Source organism: Aythya fuligula, chromosome 5, assembly GCF_009819795.1.
Source record: "Aythya fuligula isolate bAytFul2 chromosome 5, bAytFul2.pri, whole genome shotgun sequence".
Lineage (NCBI taxonomy): Eukaryota > Metazoa > Chordata > Aves > Anseriformes > Anatidae > Aythya > Aythya fuligula.
Genome location: NC_045563.1, coordinates 47,422,309 through 47,449,691, shown reverse-complemented (window position 1 = coordinate 47,449,691; position 27,383 = coordinate 47,422,309). Strand labels below are relative to the sequence as shown.

Genomic DNA, 27,383 nt, shown 5'->3' with positions numbered 1-27,383 from the left:
AACTGAAGTATGAGGTATTGTGAAACAGGAACCTTTTTGGAATAGAGCAGTAATCACATTAAGTAAAAATTGATCACATAAAAAATCTACAAAAAAAAAATGATGTCAATAATATAATTTTCTATGAGAAAATTAAAACCTATAACATGGCAGTATATGACATTGTATAACAAAAAAAAAAAACTGATCCACAAAATAGCAGCAAAACACAATGACAAAGATACAGAAAAGCAATGTTAATTTTTTTTTTTCAAACCATGCTGGGAATTTATCCATAGCAGCTCAATAAAAATGGAGCATCCGCTCCTATTCTTTTCTCTTTTTATTCTCTTTCTTTTTTTTTCTTTTTTTTTCCTTTTCTTTTGTCTGTTTTTTCTTTTTTTTCTTTTCTTTTTTTTTTTTTACAATCAACACCTTAGCGGCAGTTTTCTCACATACATTTCACCATCACATTCTCCTCGAGCATCAACTTCAACAGCTATGTCCACGTCCCTTCAGCTACTTCCTAAAATAATAATAAAAAAGATACATAGCCAAGATGTGCAAATTTTCTATTTGTAGCTAAATTAAAAAAAAAAAGGGGGGGGCATATACTGGAACAGGAACTTCTTTCAAGTACTCCAATTTTCGTATCTATTAACTATGGCGTTTTTTTCATGGTTAGACTGCTACTGAAAATGTATAAGGGGCCAAATAGACTGCTTTGTTTTGGGTTTGGTCTCTGAAGTGTCCTTTTTTCTTTACTAAGCTGTGTTAAAACTGCAACATCAAGGGTAGAAAGTTTTTTTTTAAAAAAGGGGCGATTGCATTATTTTACAAATCATACTGGCCTTACGAACATCCTCTGCAATAAATATTCTTTTTAGCCTTAACTATAAATTATATATTTTAGTGTTTAAAAACCTTCAGCTGTAAAACATCTAAAGAAAATCCTTAAACTATGTGTCCTATATGTGAACCTTTAAGGCCCCTAATTTATAAAGATGTGTTGGCACCAAAGGATTTCTAAACTTCAACTTTTCTATAGAAAAGGATAGGAAGATATCCTGGCAATTTGTGAATGCAATTTCTCTCACTGGAACGCAACCTTCGGAAAAAAAAATCACCTTTCCTCTAACACCATAGTTAAATGCACTTGCCTTGCAATTCCAAGTTTGCGAACAAGCACTTAATATATTTCCAAACCATTCCATTAAAAAAAAAAAAATTCCCACACAATAAAAGAATGTATTTCCTATATCTAATGGACTGAAAGTGCTTTGAATGGAATGGTTTTAGAATATTACAAACAACAAAAAAAAAGACTAAACTGTGGATTGAACCTGACCATAATTAGGCTGAATATCTGCGGGGTCAGACCAGCATTTTTACACAGGTAACTACAAAAATATGAAGATTACAAAAATATAATATATTATGTCACTATTTCGGTTTCTCTTTATAATAGAGTATCGTATGAGTAGTACATTGGCCTTTCCCAACAATGCTAAGCTGGAACCCTACAAATGCACAGGCAATCCACAGGCACGCACGCACACACACACACACAAAAAGATTAACATATAATAATGCTGTATACTAACATACACTAACTTATGGGTTACGTTAACCATTTATAAGGTGAAGAGGATAAAAAAAAAAAAACTAAGGAAATAAAATAAACATTTACAGATGAATTATAAAGTGACTAAATGCATAAGCAAGCAAGATACAGAAAAGCCTAGAACTGCGTTAAAGCTATGCTTTTTAAAGAAAAAAAAAAGAATATTTCATTTACTATCTAAAAAAACCCTCTTCTACTTTAAAAATGGTTGGTTGGTTTGTTTTATATGTAAGAAATCAAATCTAATACCTCCCCTGGAGACATTTTGTGTGTTAATGCCTATTTTTACAACATACAGACAAGAACACTTTAATATAAAAACTAGTTGATTATTATTGTATAAAATCCTCTATTTTTGTAGCACAAACCCCTGGGGGTAATGCAAATACTATTTTTTTCTTTTTTAAGACAGTTTTTGGGGTATTTTTTGTTTATTTGTTTGTTTGAAGTCACAGATGGAAGGGAGACAGAGCAAGAAAAAATATAACAAGACGGGTTTTCCCTTCTGGTATAAAAATGTCCTGGAGAAAAGGGTTTCTGGGGGGGAGATCCTGATGCTGATTCCTTCTCAGATGCCCTTTCTTTGTCTGCTTCTCTTGCCAAGCAAACCCATTAGAAGAAGTCCTCTTAAATGTTCACATCTCGCACATCAGTAGGTGTGCAGGAAAGGTCTGCTTCATCCTCTACAGTCTTTGTTTCTGAAGATACGTTGTGCTGCTGTGCCTGGCGTAGACTGGATTCAAGGAGGGATTCGATCTGTTCTTGGCAGGCTCGTAAACAATCCTAGAGAAGATTAAATGGAAGGAGAAAAAAGACCCAGGGTCCTTTAGAAAAATACAAGACCACAGACCACGTACCATCTCTTGAAAAGCCAAGAGAAATACAATGACGTTATCTGGGAGGGCAGCACACTCAAAGGAGAGCAGGAAGAGCAAGAGGAACACTAACTAGTGAGAGCACTGGATGAGCTACCCAAATTGCTGCAGGGTGCTAGCCTGGATCCCGCACTCAGTAACTGACTCCTGCCATCTATTTCATGGCCAATGTGAGCGTTCTCCATACACGGACCTCTGGACAAAGGACAGCTGTCAGTTTGCTCTTAGTCTCAGCACATAAGGCTACAGGAGGAACACGATGAGCGCTCTGCTGCCATCACACAGGCACTCGCTTCTCTGGCAGGGCCTTGGCACAGCAAGATGGAGCTTGCCTGTTGGAGCTTTATTGCAGTGCTTCTTGCCTGGGCTGCTAACACTTCAGCAAGTCCATCCATACCATCTTTTACCTCAGTCTTTTAGACCTTTTGAAAATACAAGCTCTCTGACTGGACAGCACTCTGAATCAAATCATAATTAAATGTAACGGAAAAGACATAAAACTGGGCTGGAGTCAGGACTGGTCCAAGTATTGCTGATGCCATCATGATTTCTACTTTTACCGCAAAAAAAAAAAAAAAAAAGCCTTCAGCAGTGCACTCTATTACAAGGGATGGCCATAAATGGTGGTTTCCCCAGGCTGAGGTCTGATGATACAAAGTTCTTAGAAGTGCCATATTTTTATATTTAGATATACACACCTGAAGTTGCCAGCCAACCGCTACTATCTACAGCAGTGGGCAGCTCAGGTTAGTGAACTGATTTCTGACTCAGAAAGCATCTGAACAGAACATCACCGACCGCATGACCCCAAACTGGAGAGATCTAGAAGCACCACTGACCATCTTTGTAACCACGCATTATAAAGTGCTGCCAAGCTTTCAGTTTGCTCCTGCAGTCACCTTAACAGCTCAGTTCAGGTGAGAACTTTTTTCCCCTCATTTCACAACCAGTTTCTCAGCCCTCAATGTCCACACAACCCTGCCAAGTGACCGGGAGGGTACAAGGGCCTCGCTCTTGCACCCACTTCAGCCTGAATTAAAAGCACCAAGTGCTCATCTCCTGCGGGAAAAGGGAAAACTTCCCCAGCCATTAAAGCATACCCAGAGTAGGTATGGCCAATTCTACCCAGTGGTCCACAGCAAGGAAACCTGGAGAAAGCCTGCGAGCTCAACCTGTCCAACTTCCTGCACATTACAGCTATGTTCCTCAGCGCCACATACACCCATTGCAAGGACACACAACTGGTGCCTCAAACAGGCAAAACAATCACACTACTTTTTGCCAAAATTCCTCCAGCGTGCTGTTTACTCCTATCTTTACAACAAACATCATACGCTTTTTCCCAACATATTTAACTCTGTGTATTAAGGACTTTGAAGTTTCCTTTAAGTATCGCCTTTTCTGATTTAACCTATGACATGTGTTAGCCCTTGCGGTGAACCCAGTCTTCCATGATAAATTGCCGTCAAAAGTGTTAGGATGTGCATGACTGAGAATGAATGTTGTTTTCCTGAGAGGGTGACCTGCCTGCTGTTTTCTTTATTTCCCAGTTTCAATTCTGCCTTCATTCAGAGGCTTCTTGTGTGATCTACCAGCTTTTCACTGATTCCACTACCACAAGAATCTCCTCTGCCACCAATAAGGGCACATGGCATTTGGGGTAAAATAAGATTAGAAACCCAAGCAAACAATTCTCTGCAAGTCCTTTCTGAGAGAGAGGGAGGTTAATCCTACCTCTAAGCAGATCAGACCATCAGTTACAGCTCACTGAAAACACATAACCTATGACCTTTTCTGGTTTAAACCCTAGTGTAATATTTCCTCTTGACAGAGACACACAGCGTTTTAAATGACAAAAAGAAACGCCTCATATCCTAGAGTCATGATGCCTTTGGCTCCTACATTCCTCTGGCCTCCACAGTAAGATCTCGATGAAGTCCCTTCACCCCGTCGCAAGATGCGACAGCCCAGGCCTGACTGCAAGGCTCCTACTCGTGTGTCCTGCAGCATGTACCTCAGCCGCACTTGGGTGTGTTAAATAGTAGGTGAACAGAGGTTTGGGGAGATTTCCAGTTTTACAAATCCAGGCACTTTTGCAGATAATTCTGTGACAACAAGGTAGTGTGCCAGGTAGTGTTATAACAAGGTAGTGTTTCCAAATTGAAAGCCAATTTATTTTCAGACCAAAGTAAATCCCATTTTTGGTTTGTTTTTTAATGCTATTTGCATATAGCATGTTTGAGCTCTGAAAACTCAAGCCATTCAAAAGGATTTCTTTAAATTACCTATTCTTCTCTCTCTGGACTCCAATCATGAATAATTACATAGGACTACATCATTTAAAGGTAATTTTTGACCACAGCTTTTTTTTTCCTGTGAGATTCTCAGAGTACAGCCTATTATAACTGTATTTTTGTAAAACATAATCCTTACAATTTATTATGAACTGTACTCTTACGTTACAAATGACTGAACCCTTTTTTTTTTTTTTTTTTTTAAAGTGATTTAGGCATTTTGGTTCAAATCATTTTTTATTCAGATAACTATTAGATGAGTAGTTTGTCTACAGGAATCTTAAAACTAGCAAAAGTAACTGCAAAATATAAAACTCACTGTGACCAACTTAATGAAAGCTTTTTTCATTCTTAGCAAGAATACTTCCTAACACAGAAAAGCAAATACTGAACTTGTGCATTATTCTGATAACTTCTCCCAACAACTTTTCTGCTTCACTACCCAAATTTTCAATGCCCACAGTTTGTTCAAGGTCATAAACCCTTCCTGGATTAATTAAGCTCCTCAGTGGAAAAAAAAAAAATAAAGGAAAAAAAAAAAAGACTAGACTTAGTAGTGGTCAAATACCTTTAACACACAAGACATGATCAGACTCCAGGGTCAGATACACTAAAGGAAACAAACAACAACAAAAAAAGAAGCTGCCTGGAAATCCTTTGTTACTGCCTGACCCGTTCTGGATAACAAGCACATGTCTGAAGGTGCCTCTGAGTAGGGGAAGGCAGGAGACGAATTCCAATGTACTAACAGACAGCATGGAAACCCAATCTAATCTAGTTTAGCAAATTTCTGGCCTGGAAATGAATGTCAGGTAAAATTCAATCTGTTTGGATGATGGGGTCAAGAATAGAATGATGGAAGACAGCCCAAGACTTCTAATTGTGATTATCTGACTTCTAATTACCCCTGATCAAAGGCAAAATGGGAAATTGGACTCCTACCAATGTAAACATGAACCATAAAGGAATTCCAATCAGGTGATATTCATTTTACTTTAGATTCAGCTTTCTTTGAGACTAAAGGTAAAAAAGCGTCATTATGTTACCTGAAATCAAACAGCTGCTCTAGTTAATAGATAATCTGGGAGAATGTTAGCCATGTTGTTAATAAATGCATGCTCCTAATATTTCAAGACAATGCAATACAAAGCGTATTCAATCGTGCAGTCTGACAAGGGGAACCATCACATAACAAACTTCATAGAGGTGCTAGCGGAACAGGTACGAGCAATAGCAGGGTTACAGGGGCTGGTCTCACGGGGGATTTTCTTTGCAGCGGAATCGCACTATGTATGAAACCGAACAATTTTCTCTATTTCAATCAGCAGCAGTGAAAGATGCTCCACCCTTATTATGTTACAAACACGACAACATACATGTACGTAAAGTAAAAATTTATGCTGCTTATTTTCTGTAGTAACGTATACAAAAACCCTTACGCTTCTAACTCTACCTGCTCTAACACATAAATATATTTAGCAATAAAAGCTGGAAGGGAGTTACTTCCTTTCAAAGCTGTTAGTTTTAAGTTCAGGTCATACAGATTGCGACCTTACAATGACTCTGGACAATAAAAAGCAATAAGCATTCATTCTCTTCTTGGTAAAACTTCTTTTTCTTTTAAAAGAGCTCTGTCATCAACTAAGTCAAGTCACGTAAGGACATGCTGTTGTTCTCCAAGATGTGAGAAAATTTATTTTAATGCTCTCTATCAGGAATGATTAAGTAATATTTTTGTTTGAATCAGGTACTATCAGTACCGATAGCAAGCCTAGTATTTGTCCCCAGTACCTGCTTCGAATATCTCGCACTGGATAGAGGCCAACCATACACTCACATATCTACTCTGTTCACAAACTCACTAAAAGTATGACATGTGCCCACCAAACTGAGCAGCGGGATATTTACAGCATATGATTTCAGCATTTGAAGTTCCTACAGTATTCAACATACCAGCACTGGATCCATACTACTTTAGCTGCAGTAATCTAAATAGCAAAAAATAACATGCCAATTTCTGAAGCATGGTAAAGGTGATCAAAGTAATAGTATGTGATATGGTATTTGTCAGCAGTTGTTTCACACAGTCTAACGTAAAATACTCTTTTGTGAGTAATTCATTATGATGCATTTGTCTTTCCACAAATCACTCAATCCTGTCAACAAAGTCCAATTACACAAAACTAGTTTTGAAGGGTCTGGACTAATACAGCTCTCCATGTATTTAAATTATTAACGTGTAAAATAATTTAACAGCATCTCAAAGGTTCTGCCGCTAACCACAGAGTTGTCTTTATTTGACTCATTGTCCAGCGCTTGGAGACCTCACAAGAACCTTTTTAAAGCATCTATTTATTGGTCTTCCACATTGTTACAAAACAAAGCTCAACTCTGCCCCAACTTCACACACCATTATGACATGGATCATTGACTTTAGGTCTTCCTTGTAGGCTCCCTTCCTGGCCCATTCACTCATGAAAGGTTTATTGCTCACTAGTTACTGATGTGCATCTCCTGGAAGCTGCAGGGCAAAATGAGAGTCCTGTGAGGACCATCTACCTTGTCAGAAAGTCGTGGGACAAACATTTGTTCCAAAAAGGAATTCAATACCAGCTACTGTGCAGGTCTAGCACGTAATAAACCAAATTAGATCATTAGAACTCTTTTAAGAAGGGCTTTTTCACACCACTTGGCACAATAAAAGGCCTCAAGAATGGTCAAAGATAAGGTCAGAGATACCACGAGGTCCATTTATTGCAATCTCAGTAACTATTTCCTTGCCTTATTTTAAAAGTTTTGTTTTACACAGACCACTGGTTTCATTGCCTACAAGCAAATACAGCTTCTGCAATTGTTCAAAATCAGATCAGGGTTTCCTTGGCATTGTCAGATACACCTCTCACGAACATCAGAGCTGGATGTGGCACTCCTATCAGTGACCTGCAGCAGTGTAATCACTGATTATTAATGGCTATAAGGACGGCTAAGTAACTAGGACAAACACAAGCGAACATCTTCAAAAAAACCCACTCTGAGGTTTGACCTTTATCAAGATTTACTGCCCGATTAGCTACTACGCAGCAAGCAGACATTCATTCTTAAACTCTAAGGCAGGAGATCAACTGAGAAGAGTCACTTACCGGATCACATTTGATAACTTGTGATAGGAAATGTGTGAGGCATTGATAGGAGAGGAAAGTGTTAGTGTTCCCCAGATGCAGGCCTTGTACAGCTGCTACCACGCTGCCAGCTGCGATCATGGAAGGTGGGTTTGAAATAAATTTAACATCTGTATGAAGAAAGAAGGAAAAAAAAAAAAAAGACTGAAATGATTGCTTTAGGAGAAGCCTGCCCATACATATACACTCTCCTCTACCAGCGTGGCTTCAGCTGCCAACTGTTGCATCCAGAGGAAGGGAAATGGTAGCAGAAGCTGCCTCCTGCTCCGCACCGCTACAGGCCCCAACCTGCAGACACTCAGCCACGCGAGCAACTGTGCTGAGTGAGTGAGTAGCCCTGCTTAGCACGAAGCCTGGGAGGCTTCGCCTTCAGGGATTTTTATCATAAGCAGGGCCCCCATTCTTCGAATGTTAAAATACTTTACTCATACAGATAATGCCACTGGGGTCAACAGCGCTATACATCCCAGAGAACCTGCGCTCGCGCGGTCAGCCCCTAGGTGCACTCTAATCGGGAGTCCTCGGGCCCTTTAAAGCAGAAACCTTTGCACTGACATTCAAAGGAATATAGCCTTAATGAACATCGACAAAAAGAAAGAAAGAGAAAGAGTGCTTAACCCCGTCAGGAGGCAGATAATCCATATTTAAATTAAGGTTTCATCTTAAAAATGCTTTGTCTCAACCTAGCCTCTTGTCAGTGGCTGCCATCCATCCTGGCAACAGGGATTTAATGTAAATGTGGCATAACTAAGTGACGGGGGTCCCAAGAATTGGCGGACAATCAGTTACATTCTGATGTGACACCATGCTGACAAGAGGCTGGGCCCCCTTCCAGACTGCATTGCTGTAGGTCTCTCCACAAAGCCACTCCCATGATTCCTTAAGGGGCTATCTCTGCCATTTAGCATGTTTTTGGTGTGTGTGTGTGTGTTTTTAATAAGAATAATCCACATTTTAATGCTAAGACTCTTTCTGCAGAACAGGAATGCGTTTGATCCGTGGCAGCGTACACCTTGGAGGAGAATCGGAAACAAAAGGAAATAAGTGGCACGAGTAAACATCTAATTTTGTGAGGAAGAAAGGGAAATGCCACATTATACACAAGAACCTGAGATACATTCCTTCAGCTTTTATCAGAATACAACTTCCTCTGGGTCGAAAAAATATAAACCATCTGTCAAACCCTTGAATGAAATCAAAGGCATGGACAGCTTAGAGTGCTCAGTGGAACAGTTTAAGTATTAAATCATGCATCTCCTTTATTATGATAAAATAACTTTTGTGCAAATGCTTTACCAGTGAAACTAAAGACTTTGGGACTCTGTGGAAGTCCTCTCTCTGAATCTGTTCAGACATCTCTGATGCTCCACTGCAGCTCAGACCAATACCCACCTTCAAAAGGGCATTTCACCCCGCGTCCTATGAACCTTCCAAATTAAAACCAATACAATTAATGGTGGCCAAACTCTTGTGATGCACTGCAAGCTGCAAGGCAAGCTTGGTCTAAAGCCATCTCATGTACGCTACCATGTTTAAAACAAATGTAATTTACCCCTTTTTCCTAATCCGCCTATTTCTGGACAGACACAAATACACACACCTCCAGGCAAGCTTCTATCGTTGCCCAAAACAAAGTAGTTCAGGTCAGTTACTGACAACACAAGCATTCCAGAGATGGTCCCCAGCTGAAATACTGACACACAGCGGCAGGTAGACTTCAGCATTAAGGGCTTTCAGTGGGCAACTGTGAATGCCACCAAGATTCAGGATCCAGGGGACGCAGTGGCAGCGACTTCATGCCGGTATTTGCTGATTTCCACAAACAGAAGGTGACCAAGATGTGTCAGTTTAAGGAGTCTGTCCTGGCAGGATCACGTTTGGCATTAATATTTGCGTTCTTCTTTCAAATGGAGCAGTAAACAAGAACATGAATTCATAGTCACACCCTCATTCTTTCCAAGGTGGAAAAGTGATAATGAAGTTTAAATGACCAGTTTGTGTCTGTCCCTATAACCACTCCAGACAAGCAGCATGGACTGCCTTTTTGTTGCAACTCAACAAGGAATTATTTGTGGCAGAGGCCACTAATTTCAGCATATTAATCAGGGGGCCCCTCTCGCCTGTAATTGGATGCCCCCAAGTGAAGAGTGTGGCATCATTGTCAGCCTCCATCGCCTCATCTTGCGCTATTGAGCGCCCAGGAACAAGGGGGCTTCGGTGAGATGAATTAGACCTGACACAGCCACAATGGGGTAGGGGGCCCCATCAATTGAAGCACACATCCCCAGTAGCCTATCTGAGACTTCATCCAAAAAGAATAAACAACTTCAGCGTTGTTAAAAAGAGAGAGAGAGAGAGAGGGGAGGGGGAGGAGAGAGAAGAATGCCAGCCACCCTGAAGGGAGGACAAAGCAGGCATATAGGCGCTGCAGCGCTTTAAAAAAAATTCCTAACAAGGCGAGTCACCCCTTTTCCTTTTTAAATGGAGCAGCAATTCCATCCGTCTGGAGAGCTGGGGGCTATGAATGAAAATCTTTTCATTGAGGCAAATCAAAACTGCGAACATAAATCACTTGCTGCAAGATGCAACAGGTTCCAACTGGTCACATACCTTGAGACTCCCAATTTTATAAAGGCCAGAGAATAGGAGAATTGTAACACAGTTGTTTCAAAGGGAGATCTCTCTTTCTCCATCCGAAAGGAGGAAAGCAACAACAGTAATAATAGCAATAATAATAATATAAAAGGAGCCCGGTATGTTTTGATAACCAGAGGAACATAATGAAATGCTGAAGCTCCAATATTTGTTGCTATTCATTGTTATGCTTGTATAGAGCTGCAGTTCTCCCTCAACACTGGTCTTAACTTGGGCCAAAAGAGGCCTGCTTCCTTTTGAGCTCTCCCTGCCTTGCTCGGCCATGCCAAAGCCCCATTCATTAAGCTCAATTATGTGTTAACTTCAAACAACCCCTGGTAATTTTTTTTTTCTCTTTTTTCTCCCAAACCTACCACAGCACAAAGACATCCTTTGGTGAAAATGGATTTTTCAAAACTAAACCAAATCAAACAAATCCACTTCTACTAGCCAGACAACTGAAGAGGGAGCTTAGAAGGAATTCCCCTCAACTTCACCTTGCAACGTAACCTTCTCTTTCTGGAGCGAACACACATGCACACTCATCCACGAACACTTCCACAGCCTTCGCCTTGTTAAGCCAACTGGCGGAGGTTTTATTTTCTAAGCAAGCATTATTTCGCCGCCTCTTCTTACAAGCCCCTCCTTTGGTAGAGGACGCAGGCTGTACACTTCACACTGAGGATACACTGCGCTTGCCCCTGAGGCCACTTCAGTGAGTTTCACGGTGTTTTCAGTGGACTTTGGATTGGGCCCCACAGCATCCAGGCAGCACAACGCATTTGCAGTCCATCTAGGTTCGTTTTGGCAAAGGGAGATACAACACAACCCAGCAACAGCAAAGCAAAGTCCAGATGCTACTTAAGCCACATGTTATCTTCACTAGCCAACAAAGAAGTCATGAGGAAAGCAAGAGGTAGAGAGAATCCTGACATCCAAAAATAACAATAAAAACACAGAGCCTAGTGGCAGCCTTCCTGAGCGCTCTTTCCCCAGGCAATATTCCCAACTTCAGTAGGGAGCTGAAGAGGGCCCCAATTCTGGTGAGCTCAGCGCTGTTTTTTTAAAAGCTCAGTAAAACTCCCAGAACATGGTTCTCATTTACTGATCCATTCTCCAGCTGTGGTGTGTAACAGTGTTAAATAAAGGCTCTGGATGTGCTTCCTAAAAGAAACATAACAACACCGACAGTAGATCAAAGTACTGGACTCTTAGCAAGTCTCCAACCTTTGAACTACTCTTGTTTTCATCCCTGTCATTGCCAGCACAACAACCTAGGTTAAACATCCCCATATCCAAAGGGGAGGCCAGGTAGCTGTTCTTTTTAGCAAACGGCCGAGGTGGTGTCAAACTTAGCAAGTTGCACCTTCAGAGTCCCAGCGGCCTTATCTGGTAGAATCTGTCACGGAGAGTAGGTCCGATTTTCCCAAAGCGTTGCTGCAGGTAGTTTGAAGGCTGTTTGAAGGTTGCAGCGCTCTGAACATGGAGCATTACTGCAGGCAAGCTAACTTGGGAGCTGCCCGCTGCTCGGATGTTAGCCCCAAGATGGAGAGCAATGCCAGTGTTTACAGATGTCTCCGTTAGGGTTTGGTTGTTCTATCTTTAGGCTTTGCAGGAGGGCTGATTCTGTGAAATCGACTTTTTTCTTCCGAGTGCCTGCAATCTTTCTTCAATCTTTTTTTTTTTTTTTTTTTTTTTAAACCAAATCCATCTCTGGAAAATAAACTACGCAGCGTTAATTGGGTTCACTAACCACACATATCCCAACAAGGTTTTCCAGTGCGGACACCGCATGTCCGAATGCAGGCTCGGTCTCTTTTTTAGCACAGCTGCTACTGAGCATTAACATTTAATACAGCGCTGTATCTCCTTTACACTACGTTTTTATCAGTGTTAACAGAGTGTCTGGCATTCCTCTTTACGTGCTACTGCAAAAGAACATTTGCTTTGGCTGCTTCTTCTTCCTTATTCCTTTGCCATTCCTGGATTTGTCTTGTCATATGAAAAGCAAATGCACCAAACACGTTTTGTTTAAACAGAATATCTTCCCTCTAGGACTTCTTTTGTCCCTGTTCCTCCGCTCCGGCCTGCGGGACGCGCGAGATCTGGCGATCAGAGCGGCTCTCCCAAAACGCTTTTCCTTCCCACTTTGCTAGGGTTCAGCGGGTAAAGCCGGTACACGTACAAACACACACACACACTCCGCATGCAAACACGGAACTTCAAAGGACCAGCGCGCGCAGGCACGGTGCCCTTGAAACCAAAGATCAGGCCTCTGCAAACCTGGCCTAGCGAGCGGTCGGCGTCTTTGGCTCCTCTGGAGGCCGCCCCTGCACATGGCTCCAGCTCAGCACGTGGTCAGAGGGGTGCAGATGGCAGGGGCTGGGTCTGGTGCCAGGAAAGCCTCCGCGCCGCGTGGCCCTCCTCCAACCCGCCACCACGGAGCAGGGGGAAGAGGCAACTCGGAGAGGGAAGTTTTAAAACCCCCACGCAGAGCTATTCACAAGCAAAGTCTCCCTCCTCTTTTAAAGGCCGTCTGAGAACGGATCTGCACGGAGGGATTCCCCGCACAGGCAGCAAGCCTTTTGCAGCCCCTGCATGAATCCTGGGGCGCGGGGCCGCACACGGTGGCTGGGGCACGGAGCGGGGGCACTTCTCACCCCGGCCAGCCAAACGCATTCAGCTCAGAAGAAAAGTATCTTCTGAGAAACTTACCTCTGCAAAGTAATCCACCTTCTGCAAACAACAAGGGCAATAATCGGGGCTTAAACTACCTCCCCGCAGCCCTGGGGGCTCACGGTAGGCCATAGCTACGGGAGGCGTTAGGAGCCGGGGGCTGGGCACGTGTAGGGGAGCGACACGCTTTGCTTAACGTGCAGGGCTCATACCTGTAGCGCACAGAGCCACAAAAGTCTGAGCATGTTTACGGATGATCTGCTTGGTGTCCTCTGCCAGAGGCATTTTAGTAAGGAAATGTTCAATGAAATCGTGGGGGGTCATTGCAGCCAGATTCCATTTCAGCTTATTCACCAGCAGCAGCTCCATTTGCTGCGAAAACAAAAGGGGGGAGAGGGGGACGGAGAGGAGGAAGAAGAAGAGGGGGAAAGCGTGGTTAGCTCCGCTCAGCACCGCACCGGGGCCGCCCCCCGCCACGCCGCGGCCCGGCCGGGGCCGAGCCCCCCTCGGGGCTGGCGGCCAGGAGGGGGGCCCGGCCGCCCCCCGCCGCTCCCCGGGCAGCGCCGAGCCCCGCGGGGCCGCCAGGGGGCGCCCGCGCCGCGCCCAGCCCGGCCCCGGCCCCGGCTCCGGCTCCGGCCGGGGCAGCCCCGGGGGCCGCGGCCCGGGGGAGCGGGGGGCGGCTGGGCCCGGCCCGGCCCCGTTTGGCCGCCGGGGCCTCGGCGTCCCCCGGCTGCGGCTGTCGGGGGAGGCGGCGGCCGCTTGGGCCCCCCGGGGCGCTGGGGTCCGGCAGCCCCCTCCCGCCCGCCCCGCTGCAGGGGGGTCCCGGCCGGCGGCCCGGGGGGGGGGGCTTCGTTTGCGCCTGAGGTGCCTGAGCGTGCAATTACCAGTAATTCGTCGGGTCTGATGGAGTTATCTGTGTAAATGCACAGTTTTTCTGCGGTCAGAGGAATAGTTTCCTTCATTTTGGAAGCCACAAACATGCAGGTAGCTCCGAGCAATTGCAAGCGGCTTTTCTTGAGGGGTTCGAACGACAAAAATCTGTCCAAGTAATTCATCGCCAAGGGGAAAACTTCCTCTTCGCACTTCTGCTCCTCGCAAACCTGCAAGAGGGAGAGAGGTCGTTGAGTGCTGAATGCAACGGGGGCGAAAGCCAGGCGCCCTCTGCCTCCCTGCCCCGGCCCCGGCTCTGCAGGGCAAGGCTGGAGGAGGAGAGGCGGGCACGGCGAGCACCGGGGGCACGGGGGGAGCATCAGGGAAAATGAAAGAGAAAGTCACCGGGGACAAAGCGGGGGGAAACGCGGCGACAGAAAGCCGCGGGCGATGCGTGGTAAAAAGGGGGGGAAGCGCCGGGGAGGTTTGGCCCCGTCTCGGCGGCCCCTGCAAGGAACAACGAAAAAAGGGAGAAACGGGCTCGGGCAGGGCGAGGGGAGCCCCCCCGGCTGGCAGCGGGCTGCGGGGCAGGGCTGGCCCCCGGCCCCGTTTATTCGGCGTGGGGTTCGCCATCCCCTTCGCCCTTGTGCCGCCGATTCCCCCTCTCCGGTCGAGACACAAAGGTGGCGTCCAGCCTCATTTCCCCAGACGTCATCTTTTCAAAAAATATTTAAAAATATTTAAAAAATCCCCCGGGCTCCGAAAAAAAGCCGAAACGAAGCGGCGGGGGTCCTTTACCGAGCCCGGTGCCGGGGGTCCGCCGGGTGGGCTCCGGGGGGGCTCCCCGAAGTGAAATCCGCCGCCTCCCTCTCCCGCCCCGCAGCGCGGCCGGGCGCGACGCTTCGCAGAGCGAGGCAGGGCGCTGCGCTTTCAAAAATTAATTAAAAATACATCGCGGGCGCCCAGGGCCGCCCAAAAGGCACGAAAATGTAGCCCGGCTTCTGGGGCTCCAGCCGGGAGCCCCCCCGGCCGCGTCGCGCCCCGGCCCGCGGCCCTTTCCCCCTGGCTTTGCCCGGCCGGGCTCGCCACCGGGCTCGCCGCCGCGGCACAGGCGCGGCGCGGAGGGGGCACCGCGGCTCCGGCCGCCCTCGGCGCCGAACAAAGAAACTTTCACCCCGCCGCTCCCCGGGGGCCGCCGCAGCCCCTCCGGCCGTGCCCCTGCCCGCAGCCCCGCCGGGCTCCCCCCGGCCCCCGGCCCCGCTCCCCCGGCCCCGGCCCCGCTCCCCCCCGCCCGCCCGGCCGCCCTTGGCGCGCTCCCCGGGACTTTCTAATTTTCTGCCGATTAATAAACACTTTTTTTTTTTTTTTTTTTTTGCTCTGCAATAAAAGAACAAAGATGGCGCGTAATACTGGCACGGGCAGCGCTTGCATACGTGTACAGGGATATTAATTTTAAAGAAACCCCCCGGCAGCGCCCAGCCGCCCGGGGGCTGCGCGGCGGGGCCGGCCCGGGGCTGCCCGGCGGGGCCGGGAGGGAGCCGGGTGGGGGCCGCCTCCGGCCGCGCTCAGCCCCCGGCTCCCCTCGCACGGCCGCCGCCGGAGCGGGGCCCCCGCGGGCAGGGGGTGCGCGGCCGCCCCGCCGGGGGGGCCCCGGGGCCGCTCCGGGCAGCCCCGGCCCCGCAGCCGCAGCCGGAGCCGGGGCCGGGCCGGGCGGGCAGCGCCGGGGCTGAGCGCGGGGGGCGAGGGCGGCGGGGAGCGGCGCGGAACCCCCCGGAGCATACAGACCTCCAGCATCCAAGTGGCAACTATTTTCCTCATATATGGCAAGATTTCCTTCTGCACGCACTTGAAGTAGGACACCGAGGGCGAGCAGGTCTCCTCCGCCTTGAGCATTGTCTGCAGCACCCTGTCGTTGAGGAGGTTGGCATCCAGGTAGGCTCGTCGGATGGTCTCCACCTCGCAGCACAGCAGCTGATGTTCCATGTCTGCCTCCTTCGTCTCGAGTCAGTTTTCTCAAGGACTGAGTCAGTCTCTCGCTCTCTCTCTTCCCCTTCCAGGAGTCCCTTGGATGCTGCTTCTGCTACTGCCGCTACAGCCCTCTGGAGGCTGCAAAACTTTCTAACTTCCAACAAAACTGTGACGTTACTGTTGTTAAGCAGAGATCAAAGCACGAGAGAGAATGAGAAAGAGAGAGAGAGAGAGCCAAAAGCAAGGGGCAGAGCCCTAAAGCCATCCCATAGGCTTCAAGTCCTTCCCCTTTGCTTAGCTTATAGAGAGCAGGGGTTTAATGCAAATGCAAATGAGACAAGGGCTTGCTTTCTTCAAGGGCAAGGGAGAGGTGGGGGAAACCCAAATTGTCTCTTCAGTGTATCATGCATAATTTTAAAAATGGAGAGAGTTCTGCAGTGGGAGCCAAATGATGAATGGGGCTAGGCCACACACAGGCACACATGGATATAAATACAGGGAGACGCGGTTGGTATTATTTTACTGGGGGCGCCAAGGAGGGGGAGCCGGGCAGCACCAGCGCCTCGCTCTCCCTTATCAATTATCGTGCCTGCCCTCAGCGATGCGTACCTGGAAGATCTGTCCTTTAAACACACGTGCTCCCGACCTGGACGTGCAGCCTTTGTAGTCGATCCCAAGGGAGCAGCTTTCTCCCGTTTCCTCATTCTTTTTCTTTTTTTTTTTTTTTTCTCCTCCACAGCCCCTCAATGATTTTGCTGCAGGACAGAAACGTAAAGGAGTTGGGGTCTCCCCCCCTTCCTGCAAAGACGGTGCATCTCCCTCCCTCCCTCCCTTCCTTCCTTCACGCCTCCCCTTTCACTTTCAAGGCTTTACCCTCCCGAAGGGGCACTGGGGTGGCGGGGGACATGGCCACAGCCGACGGCGAGGGCAGGCCGCCCTCAGCACCCCACCCCCACCGCACAGCCACCCAGCGGAAAACATCCCCGCAGAGCAGCAAAATGGTGGCCAGGGCTTCCTCCCGCACCTACGGGGAGATGAGCCGGGGGAGGTGCCAGCAGCCACCGTGCCCGGCCGTGCTGCACCATGCCATGCGGCGAGGACGGCCCGTCCACGCTGACATGTGGCTGCACGGCCCTGCCGTAAATAACTCCCGGCCCCCAGCCCCGCCAGGCTGCCTGTACCTGAGAACGCCCGGCTTGGCTTTGTTTCTGGTAGAAAGCCTCCTTTAAACTACTCCTCGCTTTTCCGCGGGCTGATAGGGGAGCTTGGGGCCCACTGGAAAATACCAGAGGCGAAGCCAACGCGGCTGCTCCGCGGGAGAAACGCCTGGGCCCGAAGCGGAGCGGGAAGGCCGCGAGCAGCAGGGCTGGCGCTGCCTCGTGTGGGCCCACCCTGAGCACAGCCACCAGCTGCAGCCCGCTCCCAGCTGGGGATGGCATCGCCGAAGCACCGCCGGTGCCGGGGTCTCGTGGCCGCAGCACGCTCGCTGCAGGGCCGCGCAGCATCCCTGGTGCGTGACCTCGGGGGGCGCGGTGCCAGGGCTCACAGGGCATGTTGGCGCAGGGCTGCGTGCTTGCGTAACCTCCCCGCACGCAGCACGCCCCGCTCCGCGCCGTGCCTGGCCGCTCGCCTCCATTTTGTCTTTACCCACGCGGGGCACGCGACGCCCGTGGAGCTCGGCTCTCCTTGCGCTCAGCAGCCCGCGGGGCTGCCCCGGGGGCTTCTCGGCGAGGGGGCCGCTCCCCGTGCCCGTGCCCGTGCCCATGCCTACGGCTACGGCTGCTCTCACAGCGCAGCGAGGCCGGGGAGGCCTCCTAGGGCAGCACGTGGGGACCCTGCAGCCGCGGGCCCGAGGCACAAGGCGGGGAGCGGCCGCTTGGGGGAGCCGGGAGGGGCGGCCCCGGGGCGCGCTCCCGCTGCCAGCCCCCCGCCGCCCCTCAGGTGCCGGCGCTGCGCTCGCGCGCGGGGCGGGAGCGGGGCCGGGGCCGGGGCCGGGGCCGGGGCCGGGGCGCGGCGCTGGCGCGGGGCCCGGGGGAGCCCCCGGCGCGTTGCGGGGCGGCGCGGCCGCAGGAAGCGCCCATTAGCGCGGGCCAATGGCGGCGCCGGGCTGTTACCGGGCAGATCTGGCCGCCCGCGCCCGCCGGCACAAAGGGCACCGGCCCGGGGGGGAGACCCCCGCGGCGCTCGGCGGCCCCCGGGGCCCGTCCCGGCACGGGGCCGCCCCGCACCTGCCCGGCCGGGGCCCGCCCCGCCGCTACCTGCCCGCCGGGCGGGGAGGGGGGGGAGGCGGCGCCTTAACGGCCTCTTAACGGCTTTCTAACGGCTCTTAACGGCCCTTGACGGCCTCTTAGCGGCACGGGGCCGGTCCGTGGGACCGAGCCCGGGGCTGCCCGTCAGTCAGTCAGTCTGTCCGTCTGTCCGTCCGTCTGTCGCTGCCCTCCGTGCCGTGCCGCCCCCCTCCCGGTGCCGGTGCCGGTGCCGCTCCCGGTGCCCCCGCCCCGCTCCTCCCCAGCCCCGCCCCCGCCGGCACTTTCTCATGACGTCACCCCGCCCCGCGCGCCGCCGCCGCCGCCGCCGCTGACAAAGCCGCGGGCGCGCGCATTCCTGGCGTGCCGCCGGGCCGCGGGCGCGCGCCTCCTGCCTCGCGCCTCCCGCCCCTCGCCCCCGGGAGCGCGCTTCGCCTCCCGGCCCGCGCACCTGCCGGCGGGCGGCACCGCCGGGGTCGGCGCTGCTCCGAGGGGCGGGCGGGCGCTCCTGGAGCCCGTAGGGATCGCTTGGCCCTGCCCCAAGGGTTGTAATTCTGGGTTATAGTTCTGACCTGAAGCACAGATGACAAAATGATAAATTCGCAAAACTCAGGCTTTTTTTTTTTTTTTTTTTTTTTTCCCGAATTCGATGGGAGCATTACCACCACCATCAAAGGGAGCAGGATCGGGCCTGTAACGCATCGCAGTAATGACTACGATCAAATAAACCCGCAGTGCCCGGGTTCCTGCTACCTTCTGCCTCGTGTGCGCGCACCTTTCTGTGGTGGATGCAGGGTGCTGCCATTTTGCACCAACCCGGTGGAAAATACAGAAATGCAGATACCGACACGGGGCGACAGGCCGTGGGGAACCCCGTCTGCTTGTTTCCATAAATCAGCAAAGGAAGGGAAGAACTGAAAGCCCTGACAGAGATTATGGTCCTATCAAACACTTAAGGAATATTTATGCCTAACTTGATCTCCTTGTGGTAGCTGGTATTTTGTACGTGCTTGCGGTGCGGCTCAATTTGATTAAAATAAGAGAATATGGAATACTCCATGAAACACACAATCCTACAGTTACATCTCTGTGTGCTATTTATTTTATATTTACCATCCCTTTTTTGGAGTAGGGTGCTACACGAGTGGGCAGCTGTTTGTCCCCTGTGGTTACTTCTTACCTGTCTCACTAGCGACAGGCAGAGAATGTAAGGTATGATAACAGCCTCCCACTGAACTCAACTGAATTTCTTTTGTTGGCTAATTTTCATTTGTGTTTACATCACTTAGTAAATTGCTCATTTACAACCTTAAACTGTGGATGCTTCTTCGTGGTCCTTTGTGGGGAGGAATTGTCATTCTGACCATGGGTTACATTTCAGAGGGATTCAAGTGAAAAGCCAAAATAAAACATGAGCTGCTGCATCAGAGATGCTTTGTTTCCTGCGTATAAAATTTCCTATGGTATTAACTTCCTATGGTATTATCTTGGCCTAGCGGTTGTACAGATGTAGCAGCATCACTACTCACTTTTAAGGTAAAGAACAATCAAAATTACAGTGTGATGGCACTCCACTCTAAATTGCCTCTGTCCTTCGCATTTTCTTGATTCCTGGTTGGGGAGCCAAGTGGTTTTATCTAAGTGCCAGCTCTGCAGCTCTCTGTTGGTAGGGCCACCAGTCACTCAGCAAATGGTAAGGCTCACTCAGCATGTGTAACACCTCCATGCACTTGATGGCAGGGAAGTTTGTCATGCTGCTGAAACCTTGGTTCTGATGGGATCCCCTAGTTACACTTGCATTGGGCTAAGAGGACATATGGATGGACGCAGTGAGGTTGAGATCGTCTGACACATTCTCCGCTGGAAAATGGTACAGCAGGCAAAAGCAAGACTGCAAATGCCTGAAGGGAGGGGAGGGGTGGCGATATAAACCTTACTATTTATTTCCAACCCAAAATGCACCCAGAATCTCTGTTAGGCACAAGCTGTGTTCTGTGCATGGGTACCATGGCACAAGCACTAATTGTGGCGTGTCTTGAAATGGGCAGGCAATTTCCCAGAATGTTGTGGTGAGAACAGGAGGATCTGGAAAAGGGGAATGGCTACATCTTTTCTTGAAATGCACAATAAAGCCCCAACCTTATCTTCCCTTTAAAATCTGTATAGAGTTTGAGCATATTTTGTCCACAACTCCACAACCAAGGCATTTCATCAAATCCCAGCTTTGAATTCAGGCTGGGGCTGGAGTTGGTTACAGAAGCTGAATCCTAGCGAAATGGTAGGATAACACCAGGAAAACTGTCTCGAGAAATACTGAGAATGAATACTTTTTCCTACTTCTGGAGCAATCCAGTGATGTAATACTATGATTTTCAGAGATGGAAATGAGGCTGGATTGCAAATGATTTAGAAGCTCATTCAGTAAAAGATTTAAACATATGCTTAAGTCAAAATATGAGAACACCAGAACTACTCATATGCTTAAAATTTAAATACTTATTTAAATGCACTGCTGAACTAGAGTCTGAGAGTACAGTTTGAAGTTAAACTTGTCTAGATAACATCTGTTGCCAGCATTGATTAGTCTTCTAGTTTGCTTTTCTGAAGCGGCTCATGCTGGAGTCAAGTGGTGTTGGTACCTCACAGCACTGGTTGCTTCCTCAGTGACTCTGAAAAGTATTCATCTTCTCAGAAAAATAGGAGTCTTAGTTAATACTAAAAATCAGTGGAGATATGCTGGAGTTGACATCTGTACTAACATGTAGTCCATATTTGATTTCACAAGCTGCAGCCTGCTCGAGAAAGAGCTAAGGGGAACCATTCCTAGGCTGGCTAAGATGTATTTATTTCTTTCACTTATGGGCTCCCACATCCTCCTGTCAATAGCAAGGGGTGAGGAAGCAGAAAACCAAGAATGTCACCAGAATCCAGATGGCTGCAACACCAGCAAGAAGAGACAGCGTGTTTTGAGGTGCTTCTCCTTCAAGGTAGGAGGCAGAGGACATTGTAGTCCCAGCAGCATCACTGGTGGGCTCTTGGCCTCACTGAAACAAGCACAGAAAGATTAGGATTTTGCCACTTCTCTTTGGCCCTCCATGAAGGTTTTGCTGCGAGCAGGAGGACCACATTATCTCCTGGCAAACCAACAGAAATTTTTCTGGACTGAATGAGACTCATGGCTGTTCAGAGGGCCTGACACAAAGGTGGGCCCTTGGGAAGGTCGGGGCTTCCTGGACCAGTTCTCTAGAAGTCGTGGGCTTGGTGAGATTGTGCTTACAGAGTTCTCTGCATTTTTTAGGGTGGCCAGACCTGAGTGTCTTCATACAAAAACTTAAAAGCAGTAGAGAACATCCTTCTGGCAAACTTTTGTGGAAAGAAGAAGACTGGGCCCTGCAGATTCCTGTTGTTTGTGCTGCAAGCAAGCACTCGGCTGCCTGCCGGTGCCGGCTTTGTGATAGAGCTCTGTACAAAACTCCATCATACTTCTAATCAAGTGTTTCCATTGGCTTTAATAGATTGTACCCACCAGATTACAGATGCTCAGTGGCAATCCAGCCTTCGACACACAGCCTCGTGTATCCTTGTTCCTGCCACGCACCCGGCTCTGTTTCGCTGGCGTTGGTTCTGGTTGTGCAGCCCATAGGGGTTTCGGTGGGGGGGTGGAGGGTTGGAATTAGACCGATTTGAACAACTAGGCCAAGGAACATCAAGCAGTAAAATAAAGTCCTGATGACATATTTGAACTCTTGTAGACCACGGGTTATCTGATATGCAAGGTCACTGCTATTCTCTGGGAAAGTTTAAAAGAATCTGCTCCTGTTTCAAGCTTAAAGGGCCCTTCTTGGCAATGCGAGGATGCAAATTCACTTTGTCTTAAGCATAGGCAGTTCTGCGTAGGTGAATGTATCAGAGCATTACCAGCTGTTTGACTGTATGTTTTTTTTGTTTGTTTGTTTGGTTTTGCTTTTTTTTTACTTTTCTTTGGCTTTAACAGCTCATCAAAGGCAGGCAGGGTAGAGACAGTTTTAATAAGCAGAGGGAAAAAGCAACTCCAATAAGGCTACCAAACCCAAATGAAATGCAGAAAGGAAAAATGTATTGTAAAAGTGAGAAACCTAAAAAGAACTCGAAAATTCCTCTTAATAATTTAAGCTGTCAGCAGCAGCTGAAATCAGGAATTATATTTCAGACATAACTTATATCAGGCATGTCTTAAAAAGAAAAAGACAAAGACAAATTGATAATGCCTGAAGAAACTGTCTCTGGGAATAAAAAAGTGCAGGATTAGGCATTGGGAAGCCAAGCATGTTTTCCACCATTCAGTCTGTAAAAAAAAAAAAAAAAAATGATGGCCCTTGATCTTTAGCAATTCTAACAGATGGACTTGGGGAAGCAGTAGGAAAATAACATCATTAGAAGTTTTGTCTTTCTGTATTTATGAAAAGTCAAGTTGTGCCTTGCTCAAAATGTTTGAAGCTATTATATTACAAAGATTTGGTATTAATATGATTAGGTTAACAGTATTCTTCTGTAATATACATCATAAAGTCCTGTCAGAATGAAATTTAATGCTAAAAACATTGAATAATAACTTTCACAGACCATTAAGGTTTAAGGCTACGGCGTGGGAGTTTATTACAAAAGGACCCTGAAATGCTGCATGCTCTTACATCAGCATATACTTTAAGGTAGAGGTATTTTACCCCCAGGCTTTATTTGCTCCAAAGTATGATGTAAGTTTTTGCTCTGACTTTGTTTACATTCACATGCAGACTGGCTTAGCTTTGCGTCAGGGTTGTTGCAGTAAAACCAGGGTCCTGTAGGAGGGGATTGACGAGGCTATTCCTATCCTTCCACAGGAATCTGAACATGCAAATGCTTGGCCACTTCATCCTGGCAAATGAGCAGCCCCATCTTTAATTGCCCCTTTGTTTCCCGGCCTTACGGTAGCAGCGCTGTGCAGCAAGATGAATTATGGCTTTCCCTCATTGGTGTCCTTCGTGCCACTCTGTGTACTGCTGGGAATGGGGTGATTCATACCTCACCTCAACAACTGCAAGCGTAATGTCCTTAAGGAACCTGTAGTTTATTCATCCAAAGCTGTGCTCTACTTGTACCAGTAAAATTTCCTATTGGCCTGTAGGAACATGGATTCAAAACCATTTACTTGAGTCTGTGTAGGTGTCTATGTTTAAGGAAGGATCCTCTTATCTTGTGATTATCTCCTCAGGATGATCATATCTGAGTGTGATTCTGCAGATGCCCATAAAGGTACTTCAGAGCAGGGAAATATTCAGTGTGTGTACTCAGTGAAGTTAGGTTGATAGCAAAGTGGGCCCTGGAGTCTTTGGTGGGAACGTCTATCACTCTCCATCGATAAAAAGTTTATGATTAATTACCAGTTTGATTATATTACCCTTCAATTAAGCTTGTAAGTGCCAAAGAACAGGGACTTTGGTGTGGTTTTCCCTTGTTATCTCATGACCATGTCTCTGCCGGTGTGATGTTTATAGATACTTTATCTGCTTAGGTCCATAACTTGTAGCCTGTACTGAATGTAAGAAGTCTTGCAGTGATCTCTCCTTGCTACAGTTGTTCGCAATGGGGACCTAAGGTCATATTCTTCTTAGCTGGTGCCTCCACAGTTGGAACTATTTTAATGATAAGCAAAAATGTAGGTGAAAATGTGTCGGTTTCATTTGTATCGCAAAGTTACCTTCCTTTACTTTGGATTCATTCCTCAGCTTTCCCTGGAGCTCTCAGGGACCCAGACAGACATCCATGGGATCTTCTTCCACAGAAAACTGCTGATGCTAACCACTGACCTACAGCACAGACAGCTGCCACCTGTGGTTTCATCCCAAGCCACAGGAGCCAGTTCCATCTCTGGTGGGAAGCAGCCTGGGATGGCCGAGGGCCAGAAGGAAAAAGGGGAATTTTATTGCTGAACATAGCATCTGAGAGAAGAAAACATCACACATCTCAGCATGCCTTCCCAGAGAAACAGAGGCCGATGATGATGCCTGGCAGGCTGAAGGGCTTTTGCTGATGGGCCCCCACAGGCCTTGGATCTGCTCTGATGTTTAGCTATTTTAACCATGTAAAGCATTTGAAAACACTTTTTTTTTTTCTTAGCATTTCTGATGCTTTTCACTGGATCACACCTGTGGCTTCGGTTCTAAGCAGCCCTTTTGATGGCTGTGGGAGAGCTCCCAAAGATCTCTCTCATTCCCATGGTGCAGTCAGCATGAAGGGAAACAGTCCTGACCAAGAGCCCCGCTGCCCCTGTGCGCACAGCTCCTGCACCGAGAAGTGAACATTCAAGTGCAATGCCTGGAATTTGCAAGGAGGGAGCTCAGCACTCCTCAGCCCAGTGGCCAAAAGCATCCTCTGGCTGTAGGTGAGGTACTGCCACGTGCAAGACTTAAAGCTGATCTCTCTCCAGCGGTCCCAGCTGTGTTACACTGGTTGGTGCCATCACCAGTGCCCTGCTCTCCTCATGTGGTTTAGCCAGGTTGCTCCAGATCCTCATCCCCCTCCAGGGACCATGCACTGTAAGACTGGATGTTAAGGCAGCTGTCCTTCATGTACCTGAGTCCTACACTGGATCCAGCCCTTTGTAACTCAGATGCTACAGCAGTGAGTGCATCAGTGCCTAAGCTCAGCTAAAATCTGACTCTTAGCCACTTTTGCAAGTCATTTGCAGTTTGGCAAGAACCAGCCCAAAACAGAAGAGACTGAGGTCTTTGATGCTATCAGTCTGGAGATAAGGAGGAAGCTTCCAGACCAGCTGTTGGCTTTCATTGCATGCCTGGTAGCCAGCCCATAAGGCATCTCAAAATGCCCTCAGGAAGTCACTTTGTAAAGATTTTAGCTATAGTGCAGGCGGGCGGTGGAGGTGGCTAGGGAGGAGGCTGCAGGTCTGTTGCACCGCTTTGGGGTGGAGTTCAGGGCTTGGCCTCTGGCAGCAGCTGCCCCCAGAGTTGAGTTGCCCAGCCCACGGGTGCTGGCTGGAAACACCGCTCAGACAGGGTGCTGGTGCTCCCGTGTATCTCCTTGCCAGGAAAGCCAGATCCTGAATTCAGACTGGATCTTCTTTCCTGCTCTTCCGACGAGGGAAGCTGGCACAATTAATAAGCTCTTAATAACCAACTTGCCTCTTTTTTAGAAGCCCTCTCTGCCCCTCTCTTTGGGCAGGCTGAGCCCACCCAGCTCAGGGCGCTGGCCTCACGGTGGTTGTCTCACTCACCTGGCTCAGCTGGGTGTTTCGGAGAGAGATGGTATTGCAGGCAGGGATGCAACTTCAGACTAGTTGAAATAATATCATGTAATAACAGTAATGATAGTGATAAGAATATCTGATGCTATAGATGAGAAAAAAAATAAAACTATTGTCTTAAAACATACCTGACAAGTATTACAACACAGCGTTGCGTTCTTAGAAGAGGGAGGATGGAAATTACTTCAGTCGTTTTCCGTGGTGAGCCTTGTCTCGGCCGCAGGTTAAATCAAGGAGACAGGGAACCCATCTGCATGAGAAATGCGGCAGAGGCCATCAGCACAGACTGATAGGAGCTCAGGCCCCCTCCCATGCAGCCCATACAACACAATAGCACTATCAGCTGGTAGGAGGTTATATAGCCTAGTACATCAGGCTCAGCTGAGCATCTTTGCAATGGTTTCCCACATCACTTAGCAGCTTGTTTAACGCACCGTGATTAACCCATAGGGGCTGCAAGAATTTCTTACAATCAGTGGAAATAAAACAAGCAACCTAAAGCACCACAATAGAAGAGAAACATAGTGATGGACAGTAAGCGTGTATTCATTGCCTCTCCTGAAAAACGTCCACAACTGCCCGGATTCCTAAGTATTGCAAATTCATTGCTAATGTTTTTGTCCGAGTCCTTTCAGCAGAGTATTGTAATCAGTTTTAGGAGAAGCAGAGAAGCAGCAGAAATCTTGATTATTGCAGTCCTGTTGTATGTCTAATGAAACTCTGCAAAGCCACATTTTTTTTTTCCTCAGCATGCACAAAATAATCAGTTATCTCTGTCTGATTCTCAGAAAAAAAAAAAAAAAAGAAAGAAAAAAAGACTTGATCATGAACTGATCTAGCAAGATCTTTTACTTGAGTCTTTCATAAAATATGACAGTTGACAAATGTCTTATCTGGTATGCCAACTTGGCATTACATTCAGAGAAAGATCGCCTGTTTTATTGTGCCTTTCACCTCCTTTTCACCGTGCACCTTTGCTTTTTAATGCTTTGCAGAGTTCTGCAGCTGGTAATGGATTTGCCAACCATGCAAGCTAGAAAGTTTCTCTCCTTGTTATCAAGATCAATGGCTTCCTCTCGTAATTGCAAAACACTTTCTTTATCATGAAAATTTTTAATTTCCATAAATAGCCTTCCCAAAGGCTAAGTAAGTGCTTAACATAAATAAAAACAAAGGGAGAGGAAACACAAAGAAAATGAATAACTCAAAGGCAAAGTCATACCAAAGCCTGGATTGTGTTTCAGGAGAATTTAGGAGGCACTGAGCACCTCTGAGATCTGCTAGCACTGATAAAGGTCAGCATGAAGGTGCGAAAGCATCCTAAAAGCACACTGAAAACAGCCTCTGTCAGCTTTCCTTCTCGGGCCAAATTGTGACAAAGTCCAAAGCTGATTCGACGCAGCACCAAGCCACAAAACTGCAGTCGCAGAGACGAAGGAAGGAAGAGCTGGCAGATGAAAATGACAGATATCAGAAGTGCATCTGAGGTGAGATTTCTAGTTACTTAAATGCTGGTAGATTAAATGTTGCCTTTCCATAATTTAACTCCCCCAAACCCAAAATATTATCCGACATGTTATGGCACAGAGACCTGACGCGCGGTACGTCAGCAGTGATGTAATATTGACAGACAAATACAGCTATTGTATTCGTGAACGTTCGCTTTACAAAGCAAAGGACATTGTAGCAGAATATACCTAATGCTAGGCTGCAATGTGATCATTGTCCTGGGTGAATTGAGAACACAAACAAAAATAGA

At 47.9% G+C, this 27,383-nt stretch overlaps 2 protein-coding genes across 5 annotated transcripts in view; one reads left to right on the top strand and one right to left on the bottom strand.

Annotated features, from left to right (window-relative positions):
- Nucleotides 1-27,383, top strand: part of LTO1 (LTO1 maturation factor of ABCE1) — an 84,550-nt gene that overhangs the window by 16,899 nt on the left and 40,268 nt on the right. Inside the window, exon 6 of one of the 2 annotated variants that reach the window (XM_032189252.1) lies at nucleotides 8,930-9,396. The exons of the other annotated variant lie outside the window; for it this stretch is intronic. The gene's annotated coding sequence lies outside the window, so the exon portion shown is untranslated. Of the gene's footprint in view, nucleotides 1-8,929; nucleotides 9,397-27,383 lie in introns of those variants that run through there. 2 annotated transcript variants of the gene reach the window in all.
- CCND1 (cyclin D1) lies at nucleotides 391-16,907 on the bottom strand. Of its 3 annotated transcripts, XM_032189246.1 has the most exons (6): nucleotides 16,709-16,907; nucleotides 15,917-16,276; nucleotides 14,146-14,361; nucleotides 13,474-13,633; nucleotides 7,913-8,061; nucleotides 2,041-2,386 (listed from the first exon to the last, which is right to left on the bottom strand). In XM_032189246.1, the coding sequence occupies exons 2-6, from the start codon at nucleotides 16,112-16,114 to the stop codon at nucleotides 2,231-2,233; spliced, it is 879 nt and encodes a 292-aa protein (XP_032045137.1). In that variant the 5' UTR covers nucleotides 16,115-16,276; nucleotides 16,709-16,907; the 3' UTR covers nucleotides 2,041-2,230. The 3 variants fall into 3 exon arrangements, with proteins under 3 accessions (XP_032045138.1, XP_032045137.1, XP_032045136.1); XM_032189247.1 differs by lacking the exons at nucleotides 2,041-2,386; nucleotides 16,709-16,907 and adding an exon at nucleotides 391-505 and having other exon boundaries at nucleotides 15,917-16,361; XM_032189245.1 differs by lacking the exon at nucleotides 16,709-16,907 and having other exon boundaries at nucleotides 15,917-16,359.

What these genes read in the sequence shown, in the direction of transcription:
- CCND1 (XM_032189246.1), bottom strand. Translation starts at nt 16,114, where the DNA reads ATGGAACATCAGCTGCTGTGCTGCGAGGTGGAGACCATCCGACGAGCC. An exon ending in TCAGACCCGACGAATTACTG is followed by an intron (nt 13,634 to 14,145) that starts GTAATTGCACGC and finishes TTGTTTTCGCAG; the next exon opens with CAAATGGAGCTGCTGCTGGT. An exon ending in AAGTTATCAAATGTGATCCG is followed by an intron (nt 2,387 to 7,912) that starts GTAAGTGACTCT and finishes AATCTTCTCTAG; the next exon opens with GATTGTTTACGAGCCTGCCA.